The sequence below is a fragment of the Asterias rubens genome, chromosome 14 (assembly GCF_902459465.1).
Source record: "Asterias rubens chromosome 14, eAstRub1.3, whole genome shotgun sequence".
NCBI classification, from domain to species: Eukaryota; Metazoa; Echinodermata; class Asteroidea; order Forcipulatida; family Asteriidae; genus Asterias; species Asterias rubens.
The window spans coordinates 4,428,042-4,451,018 of record NC_047075.1 but is presented as its reverse complement, the minus strand read 5'-3'; the positions used below and the strand labels follow the sequence as shown (position 1 = coordinate 4,451,018).

The 22,977-nt window shown below is 40.4% G+C and overlaps 2 protein-coding genes across 2 annotated transcripts; one reads left to right on the top strand and one right to left on the bottom strand.

The window, feature by feature from the left end:
- Positions 1–1,752: 1,752 nt before the first annotated feature.
- Positions 1,753–2,751, bottom strand: LOC117299574 (ryncolin-1-like). The gene has a single exon (XM_033783124.1). It carries the CDS (start codon positions 2,749–2,751, stop codon positions 1,753–1,755), a length of 999 nt encoding a protein of 332 aa, XP_033639015.1.
- LOC117299264 lies at positions 2,632–21,427 on the top strand. The gene is made up of 13 exons (XM_033782746.1): positions 2,632–2,701; positions 5,115–5,223; positions 6,240–6,355; positions 7,025–7,168; positions 8,140–8,204; positions 9,190–9,391; positions 10,265–10,478; positions 10,979–11,014; positions 11,683–11,767; positions 12,572–12,752; positions 13,105–18,421; positions 19,290–19,550; positions 20,669–21,427. Exons 3-13 carry the CDS (start codon positions 6,251–6,253, stop codon positions 20,755–20,757), a joined length of 6,699 nt encoding a protein of 2,232 aa, XP_033638637.1. The 5' UTR covers positions 2,632–2,701; positions 5,115–5,223; positions 6,240–6,250; the 3' UTR covers positions 20,758–21,427.
- The last annotated feature ends 1,550 nt before the right edge of the window (positions 21,428–22,977 follow it).

Genomic DNA, 22,977 nt, shown 5'->3' with positions numbered 1-22,977 from the left:
TGTGCACCTAAACAATTACACAATATTTGCACACAAAAATGTTTTATAAATAATGGAATCAATGTGTGGTGAAGAGGTTTTCAACTAGTGGTTTAATCCCAAAGAGGCCTGGTTCTTGATAATTTTACCGAGACGAAGTTGAGGTAAATTATCAAGAACCAGGCCTCGGCGGGTTTAAACCACTAGTTGAAAACCGATAAATACCTTTTCAGTCAAAAAACATCAACACTTTTTGGTCAAAAAGTAAAATAAATGCAACATTTTTAATTGTACAATAGTTTCTTTCAACACAACACCCCTCCAGCTATGAAATAGTAAGGCCCTCGGCCCGATCGGGTAAACAACTTATAAGGGAATGCTGTGCGCGTCGTGCGTATCGCGTGATGTGGCATGACTGTTTCAGCCGTTGCTCTCGACCAATAGGAATGAAAAACTGTCTTAAAAGAACAGGTGCAAGCTCGTGTGTCACGCCCATGTTTCAACACTCTTTACTGGTCATAAACAAAGGTTTATACACACCCACGTGACGCGCTCTCCACCAATAGGAATAGCGAAACTGTCTGAGGTATGAATTATAAATAAATTATATGTACTTCATTGGATCACTTGCTTAAAGGCACTGGACACCATTTGGTAATTACTCAAAATGATTTTTAGCCTAAAAACGTACTTGGTAACGAGCAACTGAGAGCTGTCGATAGTGTACAATGTAAAACATTGTGAGAAACGGCTCCCTCTGAAGTAACATAGTTCTTTGAGATAGAGTCAATTTTTTTATCAAATATTAAAAGACTTCAAGCCTGAAGCCTTTTTTATGCATCTGATTGAAAGCACACAAATTTGTGCAACAAGGGTATTTTTTCTTTCATTATTCTCTTGCAACTTCGATTAACAATTTAGTTTACTTTGACAACTACTAAAGGTGTCCAATCCTTTGAATAGCACAAGCATGGGATCTACATGTTCAACAAGTATGTTTCATCTTCCATTCAACAATAAAACCGATACAAGTTTTCAACTTTCAAAACAAAATAGCTGGCCGCTCGGAAAAGTTTATAAATAAACTTTTACCTTAATTCACTTCACAACACATTTCAACACTTGGTAAATGCTACTTTCATAAAATGTCAAATGACAAATTCTAGTAAAGAATATTCTACAATAGGCCCTAAAACAATAATTTTTCATCTCACTGCAATAGTCAAACAGTCGGTATCTAATATCTGATTTCATATTTCCGATGTTTGTATACTGAATGGGAATCAACTTTAGAATTATGTTAAATTAAATTATACCGCTGTGAATGTTTTCGTAATGTCCACCAACAAACAGTCGGCAGTTCCTTTGTCAAAGAAATTTGAGTCTTCTCATTAAAATTGAATTTTTAGTTGATCTTTTTACTAGAATTTATTACTAGAATTGGAAATTGTTTTTGTTGTAGTTTTTGTTTACCTTTCTTTTCTTCCTTTTTTAAAACATTGATAGCGTTAACAAGGTTAAAAGGGCCTACCGTTGATGTGTTCTTGATCTCTGTGCTCAAATGGAGAGTGTCAGGCATTCTTCATGTTCTTAGATACAGCGAAGAAAATAACCTTTCCAGTTCAACAAGTCAATCACTTTATGTCCCAAAAACCCTGGCCTTGGTAAGGTTTGAATTCGAAAAAACTTGCCGTGTTTTCATGATGCAATTTTTAATAATCCCCACTCCAGTTGTTCCATCTTATTCCCTGTACCTGTTCAATGAGTTGATAGTTACAAAACTTGCCGTGTTTTCATGCTGCATTTCTTCAGGGAGTAGTACCATCCTTTCCAGCTGTACCATTGTATTCCCTGTGCATATGACACCTCTCCCTGTGGATAGTATTTACCGTTCAGATGAGCACGAAAGCAAGCTTTAAACCACCAGGCACCTTCATATCCCTCGGCACAATTGTAACCAGACCCTGCATCATTGTTCTGATCCTTCGTTGTGAATGATTGACCATCATGCCATGCCATTGAATCACCTTCTGTACTCTGAGCATCATATGAACCAACCTGGAGAGTGTACTTGTCACCTGTAACAGCAAACTGACCATAAGAAGCCCAAGCTGTGTTGGACTGCCAATCTTCCATATTTATCCTGAGTTGCCATTGACCCGATCCAGTAAGGTCACGAAGGATATCATTCCCCAACCAGAACTCATTCTGCAGATCACCAAACCCAGATTGGTAATCAGCCCAGGTACGGTCAAAGTCAACAGAGCCATCTTGTCTCCTCTGGAACACGATCCAGCCTCCTCCATCTGTCTCCATATCACAGTAAACCTGTAACCCGTCAGGCACGCTTGAAGGAAAGATGGTGTATAAACCATTGATGCTGTAACCAGCTTGATACATCTCCAGACAACTACTGTAACTTGTTGTAGTGGTAGTGCTGGGTAGTGAAAATGATAAAGTGTCCAAGTTGTCATCATAGTAGGCACTTCCTTGAATCTCAACAAAGTCATCAGGGCTGTGGGCTCTGCTGGCAATATTCAATTCACAAATACCTTTTATGATGTGGTAGTTGAATGATGCACACTGTGGATCCATAGAGCAGTCTCTCCCACAGATCACAGGAGAAGATACAGTCTTCAACTGAAACACATGATTCAGTAAGGCTTGGTTTTCAGCCAGGTAAAACGGTTCGCTGAACTGTTGTTGGTTTTCACCCTGGCAGGTTTGTACCATCAAAGTCTTAACCAAGATTATGATCATCATAACTTCCATGATGAATGTTCGTGGATTCTATCAGAGAGATGTTTTGTGTGTTAATTTTCCCCCTTTAACTGACTGTGAAAAGATGTCCTGACACTGACGGTTCTTCATAGACGGATTAAATGAACCACATCTTCGGTCGCAACCAATTTTAAACTCCACCCATTGACATCAGCATTTCACAGCGATGAGAGAGTGAGAGCAAAAGAAAGAAAAATGGCACAAGACAAAAGCTTGAAGACATACACCATCATCATCTGTAGCGTGTTTTCATTGGCTGTGCTCTTCCCGCTCTGCTTACGCCTGTGGTGTAATAATTTCCTGACTAATTGCCTATTGAAAACCTTTTCACTAATGCTTCTATAGTTTAGCCCTTTCATTGTACTCCAGTAGAGCAGGGTTTTTCCATCACAATGGTCTGACGGCTTCTTCAAGTTGAGATGGTTGTGTTAATTGCACGATCAATATTTTCAATATAATACTTAAAAGCCATTATACACTTTCGGTAAACAGTATTGTCCAAGTCCCACAGATCGTGTATCACAACTTATATATAAAACAACAACCCTGTGAAAATTTAGGCTCAATCAGTCATCGGAGTCGGGAGAAAATAACGGGAAAACCCAACATTGTTTCCGCGCGTTTCGCCGTGTCATGACATGTGTTTAAAATAAATCCGTAATTCTCGCTAACGAGAATTTATATTGTTTTACCGTTTTCTCAAAAAGTAAAGCATTTCATGGACTAATATTTCAAGAGAAGTCTTTCACCATTACCTTCTGTAAACCCTGTAAATTATTTGTAAATCTGTGAACTTTTTTTTGTTTTTCTGTACCGAAAGGGTCCAATGGCTTTAACTGGTTTACAAGTACGTGTATAATGCCCTACGTTACTTCAGCATCAGGGTACATTTTGGTAATTAAGGCACTTCCTAAAATACAAGACAGCTTTGAGTTTGCTGTTAGCTACATTGTACATGTATAATGGTGACAAAAGAGTCAACTTTTTGCATAGTATCCGCTTTCGTTCTGCCCGACTTTCAGGTTGAGATTATTGTGTGGACTGTATTCAATCAATATGCCTTACTGTATAATACTTACAGGAACACGTTGCCTTGGATCGGTCGAGTTGGTCCTTGAAAAGCATTCTGTAACCGTTTGTTATAAAATCGGTATGGTTAGAAAGATGTTGTAATTACTTTGAGTAATTACCAAAAGTGTCCAGTGCCGTTTAGCCCTATGCCATGTATGCGACTTAAAGGTACATCCTGGTTATTAACTGTGGTATGGCAGGAGAATTTATTTTGTTTACTACGCCATTTTTTGTCCTTAAAAAGTTGCCTGGTTAACAAGAGGCAAAAAGCCCTTGATTTGATACGGCAATTAGCCAAGTCTCCCATTTTGAAAAGTTCCTAGATGATAAGGTACTACAGTGAATAGCATATCAGTTGAGGGCGCTGTTGAACCCACACAAAGATATAATATAGGACATGCATGTGCACGTCGTGCACGACAACGTAAATGTACACCGCGGTCAGCCTATGCCCCCACTGCCTACCCATAACGCATTGCAGTTCTGAAACACAATAAACCTTATTATTTTTACAAATACAACCGCATATATTAGTACGTACAGTATAGCTTGGCATTATAACTCATAAAATGATATTCATTTTCCTAGACTGATTCAAGGAATTTTTGAGCTAAAACAAATAATTGAAATTAATAATAAGAAATTTTACAATAAACCATCAATGCGCTTTACATTGGGTGCGTTCGTTTAGCTTCCCTGGGTCGACCCCGGTCTGCCCGGTACGTTCAAATAGCTGTGACGGGGCTCACCCGGGTCAGCCCCCAGTGCCCTGCTTGTGGAGTGGGTCACTTGGGGGCGACATGAGGTGCATGCCGTCACCACGAGAGGGCGAGTGTGATCGTTTGATTAGCTCTTGTCAGGGGTGCACCTGAGACTCTGAGTGAGCACTGCGGGGTCGACCCAGGGAAGCTAATCGAACGCACCAATTATAGTGCCCTAGTCATTAACCCAATACCATCTCTCAAACCTTTCTCAGCTCCCTGGGGAATAATATGTACAGTCCCTGCTGTCGTGGCGCTCTGAAGGACTTTTCATTTACAGCCTGCACCCACTCACAGGTACCCATTTCTACCCCTGGCTGAAGAGAAGCAATTATAGTAAAGTATCTTACTCGAGGACACTGTGTCACGAACGGGATTCACACCCACACTCTGATGACTTAACCACCAGAACTTGAATGCGATGCTCTGAACCACTCGGCCATGACACTCTTCAAATTCATTTTTACTGTATATTCCTGAAACTGACTGGTTTTGTTAATTTCTCATTGTTTTCTCTTGTAGATTTATCTTGGAAACTGCAGTGAGGACCTCTTGAAGTGGCGGAATGTAACCAAAGAGCTAGTCGCTGTTGAACCTGTGACTGTTGAATATTGTGATGTACCATGCACAGGTAATTAAAGCAGTGTTCCCAAAGCTAATGGAAAAAGGTTCTTCACTGCCATAAGAACTTGATGTAATCCACTATACATAAACTGGCAAACCTGTAGAAATTTGAGATCGATCGGCCATCTGGGTCAAGAGAAAATATTTTTCAAAACAAAAACCGATTACACATTTTGCATGACATTGATTACTTCTTTACCCTGATTACTATGTCTTTACTTAATGCTTTTAAGCAAGAAATTCGCCTCTCAAATATTTGCGAGCTAGGTCCTGCACCTCATACAAGTACATGTACAGGTATTACAAATAAGAAAGCTTCATTAATCTCCAAAAATAAGGAATAACCTCTGTACAACTTTGATAAGTCATGATCTACATACGTTGTAATAAAATAAGATAAGACCTACATGTATACGGATTGCGACTATCCACCACCGCATCCGTACTGTGCTGTAAGTACTACTTATTTTCTTTCTACCTCGTGTCATTATTCGCCTTGCTCATTCCTTACCTAATTTTGTCAGTAATATTTTGCTAATATTTATATCATGTGCATGCAGTGCCCACTGCTACTGCAGTTGCTGTTGCTCGGGTGCTGTAGTGCACCCAACAAAACCTCACTTATCCTCATGTTATTGCTCTAGCTGGTTCCGCTAATTGCTTTGTATTTCATTAAGTTGTCTGGTCATGTTTTGCTATAGAGAGTTATAAGTAAACTGCCTCCCCTGGGCGACCATAATGATAGTGCAAAGATTTATTAAAATCATTTAAATAATCGTGAAATTCTATAAATTTTCCTTGTGCATTCATTTGAGTTGTTTGTGTTTTAAGACAACTATTATTAGTGGCATTTCATAACTAGCGGTGGCCCCAATTTTCGGAGTGTGGAGCGCCGTTACATTATGATTATTATTAGTTGATGTGACAAACCATAACATCATCAGCATGGTCTTCATAAACTGAACAAACGTTACACAGAGTAAGACCCCTTTGGCCTTTATTAGTTTACATTCTTTTTGGCAGGTAACTCTAACATGACCTGTGGAGGTGCAGATTTTATTCTGATCTACGGCCCCTTGGAAGGCTCCATAGCTAGGCAGCAATGTGAATGGTATGCAGGACTCTATGATGAACAGGAGGTAAAGAAAGCATTAAGAATTATGCCCCCTCCACATCTGATATCCGTGAACCACCTTCCCCCCGTCCCATTTGAAATTTGGACCTCTGACACCTAAAACTAACCAGAGTAATAGCACTTTTCATACTTCCTGCAAATGTTCAAAGAATATTTCTGAAGAGTTGAGGCGTGTTGAACTCTCACGAAACATGCTTAGCAGAACCAGAGCTGTGACTTCCAATAATGCATTCGCACTCGCGGGAAGTAAGCACTATAGGCTTTAAAGGAACATGTTGCCTCCGATCGGACGATCTGGTCGATGAAAAGCGTTTGAAACCCGCTTGTCTCTATAGTCTGAGGAATTCAAATTTGAGCGGTAACTTGTTACTAAGCAAATCATTGTGCCAGGCATTATTCAAATAGAACTCACTAATGGCGTTTGGCCAGAAGTGCCCCCCTAGAAAAATTAGTTTACCCCCTTTTGTTCCCCACTGAAATTAACTTGAGTTTAAACGCTGCTAATAACTGAAAATTTTGCTCTTGACAGGACGTATTCAGCTTTGGCATCACTCTGTCTATTACCCCTCTGCTTTAGGAGGAATTCATATGAGATTCAGTGCACCCCATTTGTGCCCTACTAAAATTTACCAGAGTTTAGACGCTATATAACTAACAATCTTGCTCTTGACAGGACGTATTCAGCTTTGATATCACTCTGTCTATCACCCCTCTGCTTACCAAAGGAATCACTGAGATTCTACAGCCCTTTGTTACCTACGATCACGGTGAGGAACACACCCCTACTATCCTGCCGTCTGCCCCATACAGACTTGAAGTAAGTACAATGTACATCAATCATAATAATCATAATAATGTTGTCATTTATCAGCTGATTACTATTGACCATGCTCCAAACCATTTGTATCTTCAAGGAATGCATCAGCTCCTTTGTCCTTCCTTTGTGCGATTAGTTTTCCAAGGCACCAGTGATTTGTGCATGATCCAAAATGATCCACTGTTTTGGTAAATTAATTACATTGATATAACAGGTGTGAGTTGTCAGAGGAAAAGGATGTTCCTTTTTAGCGTTTTTCTTTAGTGGAGCATTCCCATTGTAATGCTTACACCAATATTTGATAATCACTGTCTCACAGCTTTCTGCACCACTACCCCAAAAACAAAACAAAAACAACAACCTGATATTACAAATGCTTATTCATAAATACCTCAGACAGTTTCGCAATTCCTATTGGTGGAGAGCACGTCACGTGGGTGTGTATAATCCTTTGTTTATGACCAGTGAAAAGTGTTAACAACATGGGCGTGACACGCGAGCTGTGCACCTGTTCTTATAAGACAGTTTCTTCATTCCTATTGGTCGAGAGCACCTGCCGGGACAGTTGTGCCACATCACGCGATACGTGCACAGCATTCCCTTATAAGGAGTTGTTTACCTGAGGGCAGTGGAGGGCTTTACCATTTCATAGCTGGAGGGGTGTTGTGTTGAAGGAAATCATTGAACGATTATATTTTTTGCATTTATTTTACTTTTTGACCGAAAAGGTATTAATGAATGGGAATCAAAGTGTGTTGAATCGGTTTTTAACTAGTGGTTTATACCCGCCGAGGCCTGGTTCTTGATAATTTACCTCGACTTCGTCTCGGTAAAATTATTAAGAACCAGGCCTCGTTGGGATTAAACCACTAGTTGAAAACCTCTTCACCACACATTGATTCCCTTATTAAAAACCAGTGTTTGAGTACAAACCAAATTGATATGTGTACATTATTTTATTTATTTGACAGGCTGGAACAATCTGGTTGGATATGAACGTCTGGGTAGCACCAGAGATTGAAGGGTTTGTACCAGGGTGAGTCAACACCAATCTTTATCCCCAAAAAACTTTTGAAATCAGTTTTCTACACAGTTCCCAGTCAGTTAATTGCGTATTCTGTGAAAATGTTGCTACCGTGGTTCAGAGAGTTATTAAGGAGGGTTCATTGTTTTGTTTTTGTTACTTATTTGTGATACCATTTAGCCCGAAACAGGGGGTACAAGAAGAAAATAGTAGAACGTCATATATGCGCAAAGAGTGATGACGTCACAGCAACTAGTGTTTTTTTTTTACTTTCCTCTTTCCAAAGGAATTTTAATGTTGCTGGTTTATTTTATTGTTTTTATTTTTTTTTATTTTTCTTTGCAAAGCTTTTCCCCTAGGTTTTATATTTTGGTAATTTTCAATATACATGTACTTCTTTAATGGCTGTTTCTTCAAGTGCTTTTTATGTGTGTGCTTTTTTGCTTTCCATTGTATTTAATTTCAGTGTTTATTGTAAAGCGCATTGGTCTATTTTGGAAATGCGTTATATAAATCTTTTTAATAATAATAATAATAACTAGAACAGCAACTGGAAGTTGCATTGAGACCATATATGCCACAGAAGTGAATGTTCTTTAAAGGGAGGGTCAAATACAAAGCGACACTATTCCTTTTGACAGATCCAACTGCGAGTTTCCGATGGGGGGGCCTTGGTACGAAATTCACCAGGGCGCAATTTCGTAGCGCTGCTTAGCGGCCGATTTTGTGGTTACTGTGCCATTTCCATTTCATAGCGCTGCTAACCATAAGCACACGAAAAAGTGCTAACCTTGCCGTGCTAACCGCCCTAAAATAAATGACGTCACAATGTAAATCCATGGCAAACATGCAATATGACCACCCAATTTTTCTACTAACCTGTGAAGTACGCTTGCACGTTAGAAAACTTGTCTGCTACATTAAGCACGCAAATTTGCTTGCCGCTATGCAGCGATATGAAATTGGGCCCTGAACTCATTCTCTGATTCTGTTATAGAGACCTTTTGGAGTTCTACACCGAGGTGTTCCATAACCCTCTATCAACGTTAACAGCTAGAGACATCTCCATCGTCTGGATGTTCCCAACGTACATCGAGTATGTCAACCTCACTAACCACAAGACCTCTCTTCATGAAACTAACGCTCTGCAGCCAGCCGAGGCCCTACGCACAGACCCTACCAAAGGCTTCCAATTTTTTGTAAGTGTAACTGCTTCTTTATATTAATTTATAAATCGATGTGCGTCAACCACTGTTTACACAATATTTTATCGAGTCCTGTGACAAATACCAAACCATTGGCTTGCTTTGTAAGAAGTTCATCAGGCTGGTAAAATATCAATTCATCAAATGAATTTTCTACAAAACACAGCCAATACTTAAGTAAATTTTGTTTACGTTTCGACTAGTATCACTAGTCATCCTCAGAATGAGGCGCCACCAGTCGGTTGGTGGCGCTTATGGCTCTGATTGGAGTTGAACCCAGGAGCTGTGCTATTCCTTACGTTATTACATGTAGACCACCAAGCTTAATGTACCCATTTGCTGGAGGCAGCTGGAGGCAATTTCATACAGCGTCTTCAGCACAAAAGCTAGCTAAGCACAAAAATATGGCCTCCAGAATAACTAGCCAAAATACCCTTCTGCATGTACAAATGTATCATCAGTGACTGGTATCCTGCTCATTTAGGCTAAGCACAAAGTTGTTAAGCACTTAATTGCTGTTGAAGCCACTCTATGAAGTTGGGATAAGCCTTCAACCAGTCAGAGTATATAAACTCTCCAAGATGCTGATTAATAAACATTCTTGGTGGTCTAGTTGGTAAGACACTGCTCTAGAATTGCAAAGGTTGTTGGTTCGAGTCCCACCCGAGTAAAATGCCTGTGATTTTTTTACACAACTCAGGAAAGTACTGAGTAAACAGTGCTAACACTCATCCATGATATGGGTACATGTATAACCAAAATTAATATTCTTTAGCCCGGATGCAAACTTAACATCAGCTACAGGTGTATTACACCTATCCCTTTTTTCATATTTCAAAAGTTTTTAGTTGATAATTTATTTTTCAGGTGCCTACTCTGCGAAATACAGATATGATCTCGTTCCACTTCCTAATCAAGCTGGACCCAGCGAGGGCGCTACCTCAGGGGGAGTACCACATGGTAGCGCTTGCTGAGACGTATTATTACTCATGGGATCTCTATAACCCACACGAGGATGAGTTCAAACATAACGTGGTGACGCACTTTCATGATGTTATACCAACTAAGATCAGTTTTGAAGGTAAATATATTTAAAGATTGTGATAGCTTTTGATCTAAAGATCAGACAGTTGTGTGCATGGATCAACTTTGGGGGGAAAATCAACAAGACCACAGAACTTGTATCTCAGAATCTCTTGATTGGACGGGGATTTTACTTACAAAACCAGAATCAAAATAAAAAGAGACTAGAAATATCAAGATGAGAAAATGGTTTTATCATCTAAAAAAGAGAACATAGTTTTGTCTTCCTTTATTCTCCCGCAACTTCAATGGCTAATTGAGTTCAAATTTCCACAGGTTTGTTATTTTGTGCAAATGTTGAGAAACACCAAGTGAGAAGACTGGTCTTTGACAAATTACCAAAGCTGTCCAGTGTATTTAATGTATTTCATTGTTTTGTGTTTTGTGTCGCGCTTTAATGTCTTGTATTATTATTACTGCAATTTGTTGTCATTGCTTTGTTTTATTATTATTATCAATAACATAATTACTTTGTTATTTTTTTGGTTTTACTTTTAGTTCCTACGACATACATGGGAAGACCTGAGCTTTCAGGTAACACCTATTTTGTAAATTGTTTAACTTGCAAAAGAATAAGTGTTTACTTTTTGGCTTACTTTTATTGTTGCGCGTGCTTGTGCAGTAACTGTGTGAAAGATCAGAATTTAATGTCTGGCTACAGACTTGCTGTCAGCAACCAGATTGGTCACACCATCCAAAACCTGTGACCACATTTCACCTATTTTCTCGGACTTGTACTAGCTTCCGGTTAGACAACGGATTGCTTACAAAACCCTTCTTCTGACATACAGCTGTATCCATGGCCACGCACCTACATACTTGCAAGAACTTGCTCACAAATACAAGCCTTCTCGAAATCTCCGCTCTCAATCACAATCTCTACTTGCCTGTTCATCCGCTTCTACTAAGTCTTACGGCCAGCGTGCATTTTCTACGTCTTCTCCTACTCTTTGGAACAAACTCCCCCGCAACATCAAAGACGCTAAAACTCTGGATAAATTCAAACGCCTTCTCAAAACTCACTTGTTAAACTCCAACTAGTTTTGTCTGTTTTTTCTTTCTGACTTTGTACAGCGCATTGGGACTCCGTTTGTAATGCGCTTTAAAAGAACGGTTTATTATTATTATTATTATTATTATTATTATTATTATTATTATTATTATTATCATTTTTTTTTTCCTCGTATCTTTCTCACATTTAGATCTCAAGTTATCAACATACAGCGCTTTGTATGATGAACAGCACAATATAATGTATGCCTGTTTCTACAACAACACCAAGCATTTGTGAGTTTTATAACACTTTGCATTAACAGAGTTCTTACGGTTTTACTCTGCATCCACCACATTAACAGTTTTTCAAATGGTTGTACACTGTATCTTTTATTATATGCAAGCTAATAGTGAAATAAATTTTAGTAGATTTATGGTTAAACATGTTAAATGGTTTTGACAAAAATCACCCTCAATCCCATTAAATAGTGGAGAAAAATAAACCCTTTTTTCCGTCCTTTGAACAAAAAAATCCCCACTCATATCATTCAGGTGGGATTCGAACCGGAAAAAAGGAAAAGGAAATCTATAAGTCCTTGTAGCCGCTTCTAAGTATTCAAACTTCCTCAAGCCAATGGACTAGTGGGAAGACATCTGCTCTAGCAATGCAAAGGTCGTGGGCTCCAATCCCACCAAGTGATTTTTTTTACAGAACCCTTGGGAAGAACCGCGTATTCCGTGCTTAAAACATAATAAGTGATAATGAGTTGTTTCCCACCCTGAAGTTCTCCGCCCCACTGCAGTTACGAAAGTATATAGTGCTGAAAACATATTTGTGTAAGGATACTTAACCAACTAAATTAATCATCCCAAAGCAAATGTTAACTTCTATTAAAGATTAAAGATTAAAACTTAAAATATTTTATTGTCATGATAAAAAACATGAAATTTGTCTTCCCTGTGTAAAGGAGACTCTACAATACATACAAGAAAGGCATAGCAAATATAGACAACAAGAATAAAATTTACAATTTACAGAATTAAATTGGTAATTGATATAAATTGTTTCCAACCCTGAACTTCTCCGCCCCACTGCAGTTATGAAGGAGGATGCTTCATGACGGGTAACCTACCGGCCTACGAGGTGGAATTACCACCAACCTGTGATGACTTCTGCAACTGTACTTACGTCTGGGACCTGACCCTTGGAGAAAACTGCTCACAGTTTGAACCCAAGCCTGAAAACTGCTCCTGTGGCTGTGTTCCAGACTGCTTAGAGGTTTGATTTTCTATTCTTTTGATAACAAAAAACTATTTCATGGCAATGTATAGCTTCGGCTTTGGAAGATTTTGATTGTTTAAATCCTACATAATTGTAGAAAAGCTAACATGGAATCTGTGCAAACGGTAGCAGGGAGCTGTTGCTTGTGCCTGTGTGTACTCTAGGTAGGTATTCTTCGCTTAAATAACTAGCGCAGAAATTCGGCGCTTGCACAGTAAACGGAGAATGACGTTTTAAACACAGAATTCTGGGGGCATCAGAGCCAAGAAATTGTGTCTATTTTTTCCCTGTTTCTTGCAAATCTGTCAGTTGGTAATTTATCTTCTTTTTTTCTTGTCTCGATTTGCAGATACAATCAGCATGTGAGGACACCTGTCACAACTGCACATCCTGTACCTACAATCAGCTACAAGCCTGCCTCTCTGATTGCACAGGCAATCACTTAAACTGTACCCAAGAATGCTGTCTAGACTCTTGCAGTTCCGTTTCAGATGGGTGTCTCCTTGATTGCAGCAACTGCACATTAGCAGGGGACGTTGGCTCGATGAATTGCACCTCAGATCACAACTGCACCTCAGATTACAACTGCACCTCCGATTACAACTGCACCTTAGATTGCTCTCTCACGCACGGAGTATGTGCATTCGACTGCGTCAAACCACCCGACACATGCACTGATAACTGCACCTCTGACAGGGGTGCATGCCAGGAGGTCTGCGAGGGGGTTTGCAAGGGTCAGAAGGAGGTACACTACCCCGGTGTTGAGGTGAACTGTACAGAGATTTGCGACTGGGATTGCGTCCGCGTTGAGGACCGTTGCCGAAAGGGTTGCTGTATGGATGACTGTGGATTCAATCAAACCATCTGTGTTGATAACTGTCTGTATACCTGTAAGGAGGATGACATCTGCTCGTCTGGTTGTCAGAATGTCTGCATAATGACCTTTGACTCCTGCAGCACAGACTGCGACCCTCCGATCGTACCTTGTACAGCGGACTGCAACCATGAGCTGAGCTACTGTGAAGGAAACTGTAACCAGACTTGTGCCTTGGAGATCTGTGAGGTTACAATAGAAGCTGTCAACTGTACAGATTATTCATCAGGCAATACAACATCCAAGAACGAAACAGTAGATGAACATTTATACTCGACTTCCACAAATTGCACAAGCGGAAACTGCACAAGTTGGAACACAAGTCAAGCTCAGAATTGTAGTAGCAAGCTAATTGAAGATTGCTCCCTTGGTCTTGACACCGTGTGCCATAGCCAGTGCTCCTCAATTTGCTTTTCGACATTTGAGGCCTGTGATGAGCATTGCTGTCTCGAGGACTGCGTATTGAATCGTGGATTTTGTGTTGAGAACTGCACAGATGTTTGTGCAGCAGACTTTGGCTGCCTTCAAGCATGTAGCTTCTCCTGTGCAGATCAGTTCGACGGATGTAACCTGGACTGTATCATGCCGTTTGTGAATTGTCGGCCCAATTGTGACATACGGCTTAAAACATGTAGACAGGACTGCCATCCATGTGGAGGATATAGTCTTCCAAATCAGACATTAGAATCAGACAATGGAACAAATTGCCTCAATGAGTCTGGTAACTGTAATGTAACTGCCAGTGCCTATGGAGACAGGAACCAGACAAGTGCAGGGAATCAAACCGTGGGTTCAGACAACGGATCTAATTGCCTCAATCAGTCTGGCAACTGTAATGTAACTGCCAGTGCCCATAGAGACAGGAACCAAACTATCCCACGAAATCAGACCTATGGGAATAACTGCTTCAATGAGTCTGTAGTTTGTAATGGTACTTCCAACAGTTCAACCTGTCAAGAACTAATAAGAAACTGTACTGAAGCGAGGAATATCAGCTCTACTATGGCACCAACAACCTTGCCGCTCACCCCAGTTAACTGCTCTGTTGAAATGGTTAACTGTCACACAGACTGTGGTGGGTTCCTTGAAGATTGTAGAGATCAGTGCCCATGTGAGGAGCCTTGCTTCCGTCAGTATTCAAACTGTTCGTCTTCTTGCTGTGGATGTGAGGCAATATGCCTTGATGGTTGCGGGTCAAACTGCAGTGCTGCAACTAATAGCTGTATGACTGGATGCATTGAGCCTACAGTTGATCCTGTGAATACATGTACTGAGACCTGTAGTGCGGACTTTACTGAATGTCTACCTGGATGCCTCCAGAACCTGACAGTCAATATCACCAGATTCCAAAACACATCTAGTGGACCAGTCAACACTTCAGAATCCAGTACAAGGACATTTCTGAATGTGACTTGCCTAGAAGGTTGTGTTGCCACGAGCATTGGTTGCCTTGTCCCTTGTTTTGACTTGCTCAGTATCAGAAGCTGCTCAGACATCTGCTTTCCAGAGACTGGTTTCAGCGATAACTGTTCAGCGCAGTGTCACACCTATGCTTATGGTTACAGCAATGCAACATTGAATAGAACATTTGAGGGCGGCTTCTCCGATTGCATGTCCAGTTGTTCCAACTGGACCCAACATGAGAACACAAGCAGCTTTAACAGTACCTCAGGTACTCCTACAGAAACACTACCAACTGACTTGCCAAACTCTACTACTCCCGCTTCTACTACGACTCCCATTCCTGTTGGCAGTAGTTCAACATACACTACTCAACTAGTTCTAGGAAGCACAGCATCAAGTTTGACAACGTCCTCGACTTCAAAGACAGGCCATTGTGTCAAGGAGTGCAGAACCACTTTTCCATATGTCTTTGCCAACTGCTCCAACACCTGTTTGACAGAGTTTGAGAATTGCACCGACCACTGTGTGATGCAAAACACATCAGTGGTGCTCAATGAGTCCTTGGGTTGTTATCAGGATTGTGGTCAGATCTACCAAGTGTGCACATACGAGTGCACATACGACCTGGTGTTTGAGAATTGCAGTTTACCCTGTGAAGAAGTGAATGATGTATGTTTTGAAACTTGCCTCGACTGCCTGGACTGTCGAGATGACTGCCATTGGAAATGTAACAGCGAGAAGTCGACGTGTCTGGGGATATGCTTCCCAGTTTCATGCGAAGACAGTCGGTCAACCTGTCTCGACAACTGCACTTTCTGTAGTTGTACCGATAGCTGCCAGACCAACTGCTCCTCAAGTGAGGAGGTGTGCAGTGAGCTCTGTCTTCCAGGCGAAGTCAAGCTTTGCAAAGAGACTTTTACAAAATGTGCGCAGAACTGCTCAAGAGACAATTCATCCGGTGCCGATGTTGGCGCTCATTGTGTCCTGAACTGCAGTCTTGGGTATTCTTTTTGCATGGATCTGAACTTTGCCAATTGGACAGACTTGCAGAACTGCTCTTTCGACAGATGTTCCGAGTTGGACCTGAATGAATCAATGTCAGAGGTCAGAGTTTGTAATGCCAGTGAGACATATAACACCACTTCAAATGACACCACTGCTGTTTCCTGTAGTACTGAAACTAAAAATGAGACATGCAAAAGCTTCTGCATGATGTACCAGTCATTCAACACTTGTGTATCGTCCTGCAATAGCTCTCTTTATATCTGTCTTGATAACTGTGAAGAATGCCTCAATGACACAGAATGTTTTGAAACCTGTGCCAATCAGTGTGTTTATGATCATCACAAGTGCTACACAAGTTGCCATACCTTAACATTCCTCAACCAGTGCACAAGAGACTGTCAAGGCAGCAAAGCTGACTGTGACTTTGAATGCACAAACTGCACATCGTGTCCTGATTGCCTACCAACTTGTCAGGAGAGCTATGCCAACTGCTCAAGAGCACCCTACAACAACACAACAGCAATCAAGGGCACTTCGGGAGACAACAACATTCATCCAAACTGTACAGCTTACCACATTTGCCTCAGTCCTTGTCACAATGCTTCTAATGAGACATGTTTGGAGAATGCAAACTGTAGTGCTGCAAACTGTACCCAAGCTTGCCTGCAAGAGTTTATATCTTCAAACTGCACCTCTCAGGAAAACTGCTCCGAGTATTCAAACTTGTGTGTTGGTCACCAGAGGAGGCGAAGAAGTTTGCCTGTTGAGCTTCTTTATACAGGCCTTGGAGGATTTAATGGTCATCCAAGGAAGACATACATCCCCAATATCATAATCCATGACCAGATGAAGCGGAGATACATAAAAGAGCACATTAGGAAAACTAAAGGAATAGAGGCATACAGTAGGCTGTTGTTAAAGGATTCTGTTAAGAAATTGAGAAAGCAAGGTAGTCAGACTCGAATCCAAACCTCGGATTTGAAAGAAGGTGAGTTTCGTCGAGAATCGCATACCATGAGGATGTCTAGCACCTTGACGACTACTGGTAAGGAAGAACAGATATCACCATCATCTGAACCGTCCAGGTTCTTTTCGGGCTGGATAGACTCTGCACTAGGTGGAGGAGGTGATACTGAAGATAGACCGGGTTATGGCAAGAAATTTTTAAATTATGTCATTGATTTCATAAATCGGAAATTGGCAGCCAAGCCTCAAACGGAAAGTCGACAACCATCCAATTCTGGTCACAGACTACACAGAAGAAGCATCAACGACTCTGCAGATGCAGAGAATGTTACGACTGGCAGCGTCAACCAGACACAACTGCAGAGCAACACGACCGAGTGGCCTGATGCAACTAATGAATCCAACACAGTCGGCCCAATGGACTACGAGTACCCAGTTTGTGTAAGCAACATGCAGTATCTACACTACCAAAGCTGCTTGCAAAATTGTAGCCTTCTTCTTCAGATCTGTGATGTCCAGTGTAATAACTACAGCAGCTCTAATGGTACACAAAGAAACTGCACACTTGAGTCGGCCAACTTGGAGAATATGGAAACAGGTTATTACAATGAAACTGACTCATCCAACTCTACTAGTTTAAATTCTACCATGTGCAACTCTCCTGGTTGCTCAAATTGTACCATAAATAACTCTACCACCTGTTCCAATTCTACCATAAGCAACTCTACCAGTCGTTCAACATCTACCACACGTAACTCACTGGAATCCTGTATCAATTCCTGCTCTGGTAACTGTGTTGGGATCTGTGAGCAAGTAAGACCTGACGTCCACAGGGAGTGTTTCGCTGATTGTAACAACACCGTGAACTACTGCAGCTCATCAAACACTTCAGGCTGCTCCCACAGGCAGGATGGTATGCCTGGTCATAGCCAAGCAAATGGGACAATAGAAAGCCAGAACAACTCTACTATCAACAACTCTACTATCGAGGGCGCGGATAGTGAGAATGCATCAGCTCCAAATACAACATGCTCAAATGTAACCACCGGCAGCTGCGATTCCACAAACGTAACTGTCGTAAACCATAGCTCAGTGGTGACGCCTGCGAAATGCTCCGATAAATGCGCACTCCCTCAATACGCAAACTTAACAACGTGCCAATTCCACTGCGACAACTCGTCAGCCTTCAACAACTGCTTGCAGGTCTGTGACAACACCACATGCGAAGAGCCCAGAACTTGCAACTGCAGCTGTGAATGTTTCCATCACCCAGAGCTTATCATCAATCAGAGCTGCACCTTCTTGGACTGGAGCCACAGGATCGGGTCTTGCCTCTGTATAGAAGAGGTTGAGGTTTGCTCTTGCGCTTGTGGATGTGTCGAGCCTGAAAAGATCTATGAGACAACACATTGGAGAGGTTGGTATTACTTTCTCCATGGTATTAAAGTCACCTGGAAGTGGTATTTTTTCAAAATAAAGCTTTTGTCACTAATAATATGTGTTTTGATGAGTGGAATGTGAATAAACAGTCAACTAAGGTTTTAAAAAATCAGTTCTTATGTTATTTACAAATTTAAGAGTAGACCCCGACCCGAGAGGGTGCTGTTCGTGACGTCAATCGAGGCAGACTTTGCCTGTAATGCATAGAGTAAACACAATTGCAAAGTACATGTAAGGACCAAGTCGTGAGTTTGTACGTTTAAAAACAAAAATGCCGACCAGGTGTATTGCTGCTGAATACAGAAAAACACTTTTTGAAATGTACCAACTCACTTGGATGTACATGTACTTTGCACGTGTGTTTACTATACGCATTGCAGGCAAAGTCTGCCTGGATTGACGTCACAAAAGGGGTAGGCGGAGTCAGCCCCCAAACAACTTTATATATTTTTTTAAACATATAAATCGTGACAAACAAATACTAAAAAAAATGTTTTATTGTTCGTAAGCATATACTCTTATGTTTGAAAGAAAAAAATTCCATTTCCAGGTGACTTTTACCCATTTTTCTTTTTTCTTTTGGCAAGTCAAGTCAAGTTAAGTTACAAGTCAAATTTTCCCAAACTGTCAAGTCAGTCAAAAGTCAAATTTGTGCAAGTCGAGTCAAGTCACAAATCAAATATTGCCCCGACATAAAGTTGGACAATAGTATATTTTATTTCTTCCCTTATACAGCAATTCAATTCACAACATTACTTAAACTGTTGCGGACAGCAACAACAATTTTCCAACTACCACTAACTAGAAGTTCATTTCAATTGTCAATCTATCGTTTAACACGACAGCCCTTCATTCGACTGTGGGAAACCTCCTGGGTGTGGACCCTCTCACAAACACCCTCTACGCCCTCTCACACCATGGCCTAGCCATAATGCGAAGCCACGACTTTGGTGAGTCGTGGTTCGCCATCAAGCCCGATGTCTTGGATGCCGCAAGGGATAGCGAGTCGTTCGTTCCGTCCACGAGTCTCAGCGAGGAAATCCTCTTAGAGATGGAGCTTAGAGAGGTAGTCTTCGCCTCCAGCCAATGGAACGATACGTGGGGAGGTAAGTCGACAGTTCACGTTATGGGAAATGCCATAAAGGAATTTTCTCCCAGTTTGGCCACAAAAACTCAGAAAGCATACATACACGCAGGCCTGTATGCTTCGTTTTTTAAAGGGCAAGGGCACCGCGGCATTTTCTCTTTGGCAAAGGGCACCCTATAATGAAATTGCAAATTTCTACTGGAGCATTTCAAGGGCACCAAGGCAATGGCAAGGGGCAACGGAGGCAATCGCCTCAGTTGCCTCCGTGAAGTATCAGGCCTGTACATGTTATATCCTTTTGGCAGAGTGGCTTTGGCTCCTTTTGGCAGAGTGGCTTTGGCTCCTTTTGGCAGAGTGGCTTTGGCTCCTTTTGGCAGAGTGGCTTTGGCTCCTTTTGGCAGAGTGGCTTTGGCTCCTTTTGGCAGAGTGGCTTTGGCTGTACTATTCATTTTGGAGGGATAGTGTGATAGAGCTATTTGTGTACTACTTTGCATCATATTCTTATTTTATTCCAGAAATATTGTAATTTTTGGGGCCGATTGAATCATTGTAAACTTGTGTATGGCTATATCCATGTGTTGTGTTGACCTTTTGCCCCACACAGGCTAACTAGCTGTGCATTGTGTATTATATATTTTTTTGTCATATACATGGATTTTGCTTTGGCCTTCTTCCTGGATTTTTAATTGTCAAGCACTTTGTGATGTCCATGTGATAGGGAGAGCATTTTTCCATTAAATAATATTAATTTTAAACAGACTTTCTGAGCGGAAAAGGAAAGTCAGTTATAGCTTCTTGACACTTCCTTACTTACATTCATGGGAAATCGCAAAAGTCAACTGTAACTTTGTAATAAATTGTTGTTTTTTATTGCTTTAATCTATATGTCTGAATAATTTGTGGATTTGTAACGGTACAGTGCTTTGTTATGTCAATATGATATGAAGCTTTTGTTTAAATAATTAATAGGCCTATATTATATTGTTGTTTGTTTAACTCGCAGATGTACCTTTCTGACCAGTGATGTACAATTTATATCCCTTAAAAAAATACTGCTTTATTTTGTCTGTATAATACTTTCCATTGTATATGCAATTCATAAAAACTAAACTTTTCTTATTTCCCTTCAAACTTTAGTTTCTGGAGTTGGAATTCATCGCTTGGACAACGCTTCAAGCGACTGGGAGGTCGTTGGTACATGGCAGTGCTGTAAAAGTCAACCCTGATTCAGGATTAAAAAAGGAAATACTTCAGTGCGTTGTATTTTTGACCGCATGAGGGCGCTCTAATTAGTATTATTTTTGTATCACTTCCCGGGGTATACTTTAAATGTGTTATTGTCCTTGGTGGATATGATATCTGTGGTGGTAATGTGTTTCAGTCTTTAGTAACAGTCTTTAGTAACTGTGGTGGTAATGTGTTCCAGTCTTTAGTAACTGTTTTGGTATGAATGATTATTCCCTTGGAAGTGATACAAAGTTTGAGAGCGCTCATCTGCATTAGATGTATAGCCATGGAACACCAAGGCTGGACGTCTACAGCCAAGCAGAAAACGTGGCTCTGGAAAAAGTATTTGGAAATGTGAATAAGTATTAAAGCATCTTGACAGAAGTAGTTGTCAAAGACCAATTTACTATTGCATTGGTCATCATCTTGGTTATTACCGTTTTCAAACATCGAGTTTTGCACTATAGAGGGATTTTCAAAGGTTTTGTTGCTATTGTTCCTTAAGCAACTTGTGGATATCTGGGAGAAATCTGTGCTGGACGGCACAATGTATTTTGCTCGGAGTGCTGTGCAAAATTGTTTCAAGACTAGTATTATCTCGAGTAAGGACTAGTTACTCGTCCTAACTTAGGACTAGGTTTAAGGTCTTAATATCTCCTAGGACAAGTCCTTACTCTTGTGAAATCGACCCCAGGGCAGGCCCGCCCAGCAACCCCCACCGTGGCTACAACACTAAACCACTCCCATGACTTCATAAGAAACAGTACACAAACAACGGGCGGCTGTAACTAGAAAAATTAATTTATAGTCGCCAGACTGTAGGTTTAACGTTAAACACAATCATTTTAGAATACAAGCTACTCCCAAGCTACTCCAAGAGTAAAACATCTGCAAGGCACATTAAACATTAGTAGTAGTACTGAGAGTATGCAATCTAGAGCCCTTTTCACACAACAGTTTAGCAGGAGTCCCTTGCTTAATTTGAGCAAGCCTGCACTTCGTGTGAAAGGGCGACAATGTTTGGACTGTCCGAGGTCCCTTGAGAAATTGTGTCCATACTTTATAGACAGTCAAAACAATATTGTCCGTTCACACCAGGTGCATTTGTTGAAATTTTGCAACCATGCTAAAATTAAGCAAGGGACCCTTGTTAAATTACTGCCATGTGAAAGGGTTTTAAATCCGCTTTCCCTGATCACAAGATTCAAAATTAACACCAAGATGGATAAGTTGATAAGGTCCTAAAATAAAGGATGTTAAAAATAAGATAAACTTTTTAAAAGGCACCTGTGTCTTATTATTCAGGGTTTTGAAATTCTTAATCTGAATTGTTTTCTTTTTTTTTCTAACTAATTAAAGCACAACTTAGATTTGTAAATATTAAAAAGTTTGTGGTTCCATTATTGTACAGACCATGACATCACAAGCATGCCTCGAATTGCCTTTAAGTTAAAACTTTTGAGTTTATGTGGAAGTTTTGACACATGAATGTAAACATTTCTGATATGGTCAGTGTACATGGATGTTGTACCTTGCCTGCCAGAAAGTGCCCTGGAATGTACAAAGTCGCTCTTTTTTGTACACAAAGGTTGCATGTTCTACACTGAATGATTAGGGATTTAATTTTTTTGTGTGAATTTTCAATCAAAATCAATTAGTATTAATTAAGTTAACCATAAAACCATGACAAAAATATATCTGTTAAAAAAGTATACTTGACCTATGTGTTTTTACAAATGAAGTTAACACAAATTTTAATAGCTTGTTCCAATTGTGACGCTTCATGCCAAAACAAGGCAGTTCCTCCCACTTCAAAAATGGGCTTTTTAAACATTTCCCCCATAATTTAGGCCAATAAGGTTTGTATTTCTCAGCATAAAATGTTTGAAACCTCACATCACGTTGATTTCATGGCTGATATTTAAGTTGTCTTCACTTTTAATACCATTTTGCTATTTCCAAGAAACGTTGTTTTGCCATGGGGTGTCACAATAAATTCTTACAATTTAATTGTATACCTCCCTTAGAGGAAGGTGGACTATTTTATAGTTCATATTCGACAGATGAGATGTTTAGATATTTCAGTTTGAAATTGTACCTGTACAGATTGTTATCTGAAAAAGACACAAATTTACAAGTTAAGAAATAAAAGTTTATTTCAAGTTTCACTCGGTCCCTGACTTTCGTTTTTAACCACATCTAAAGCTGTACCTCAGCTG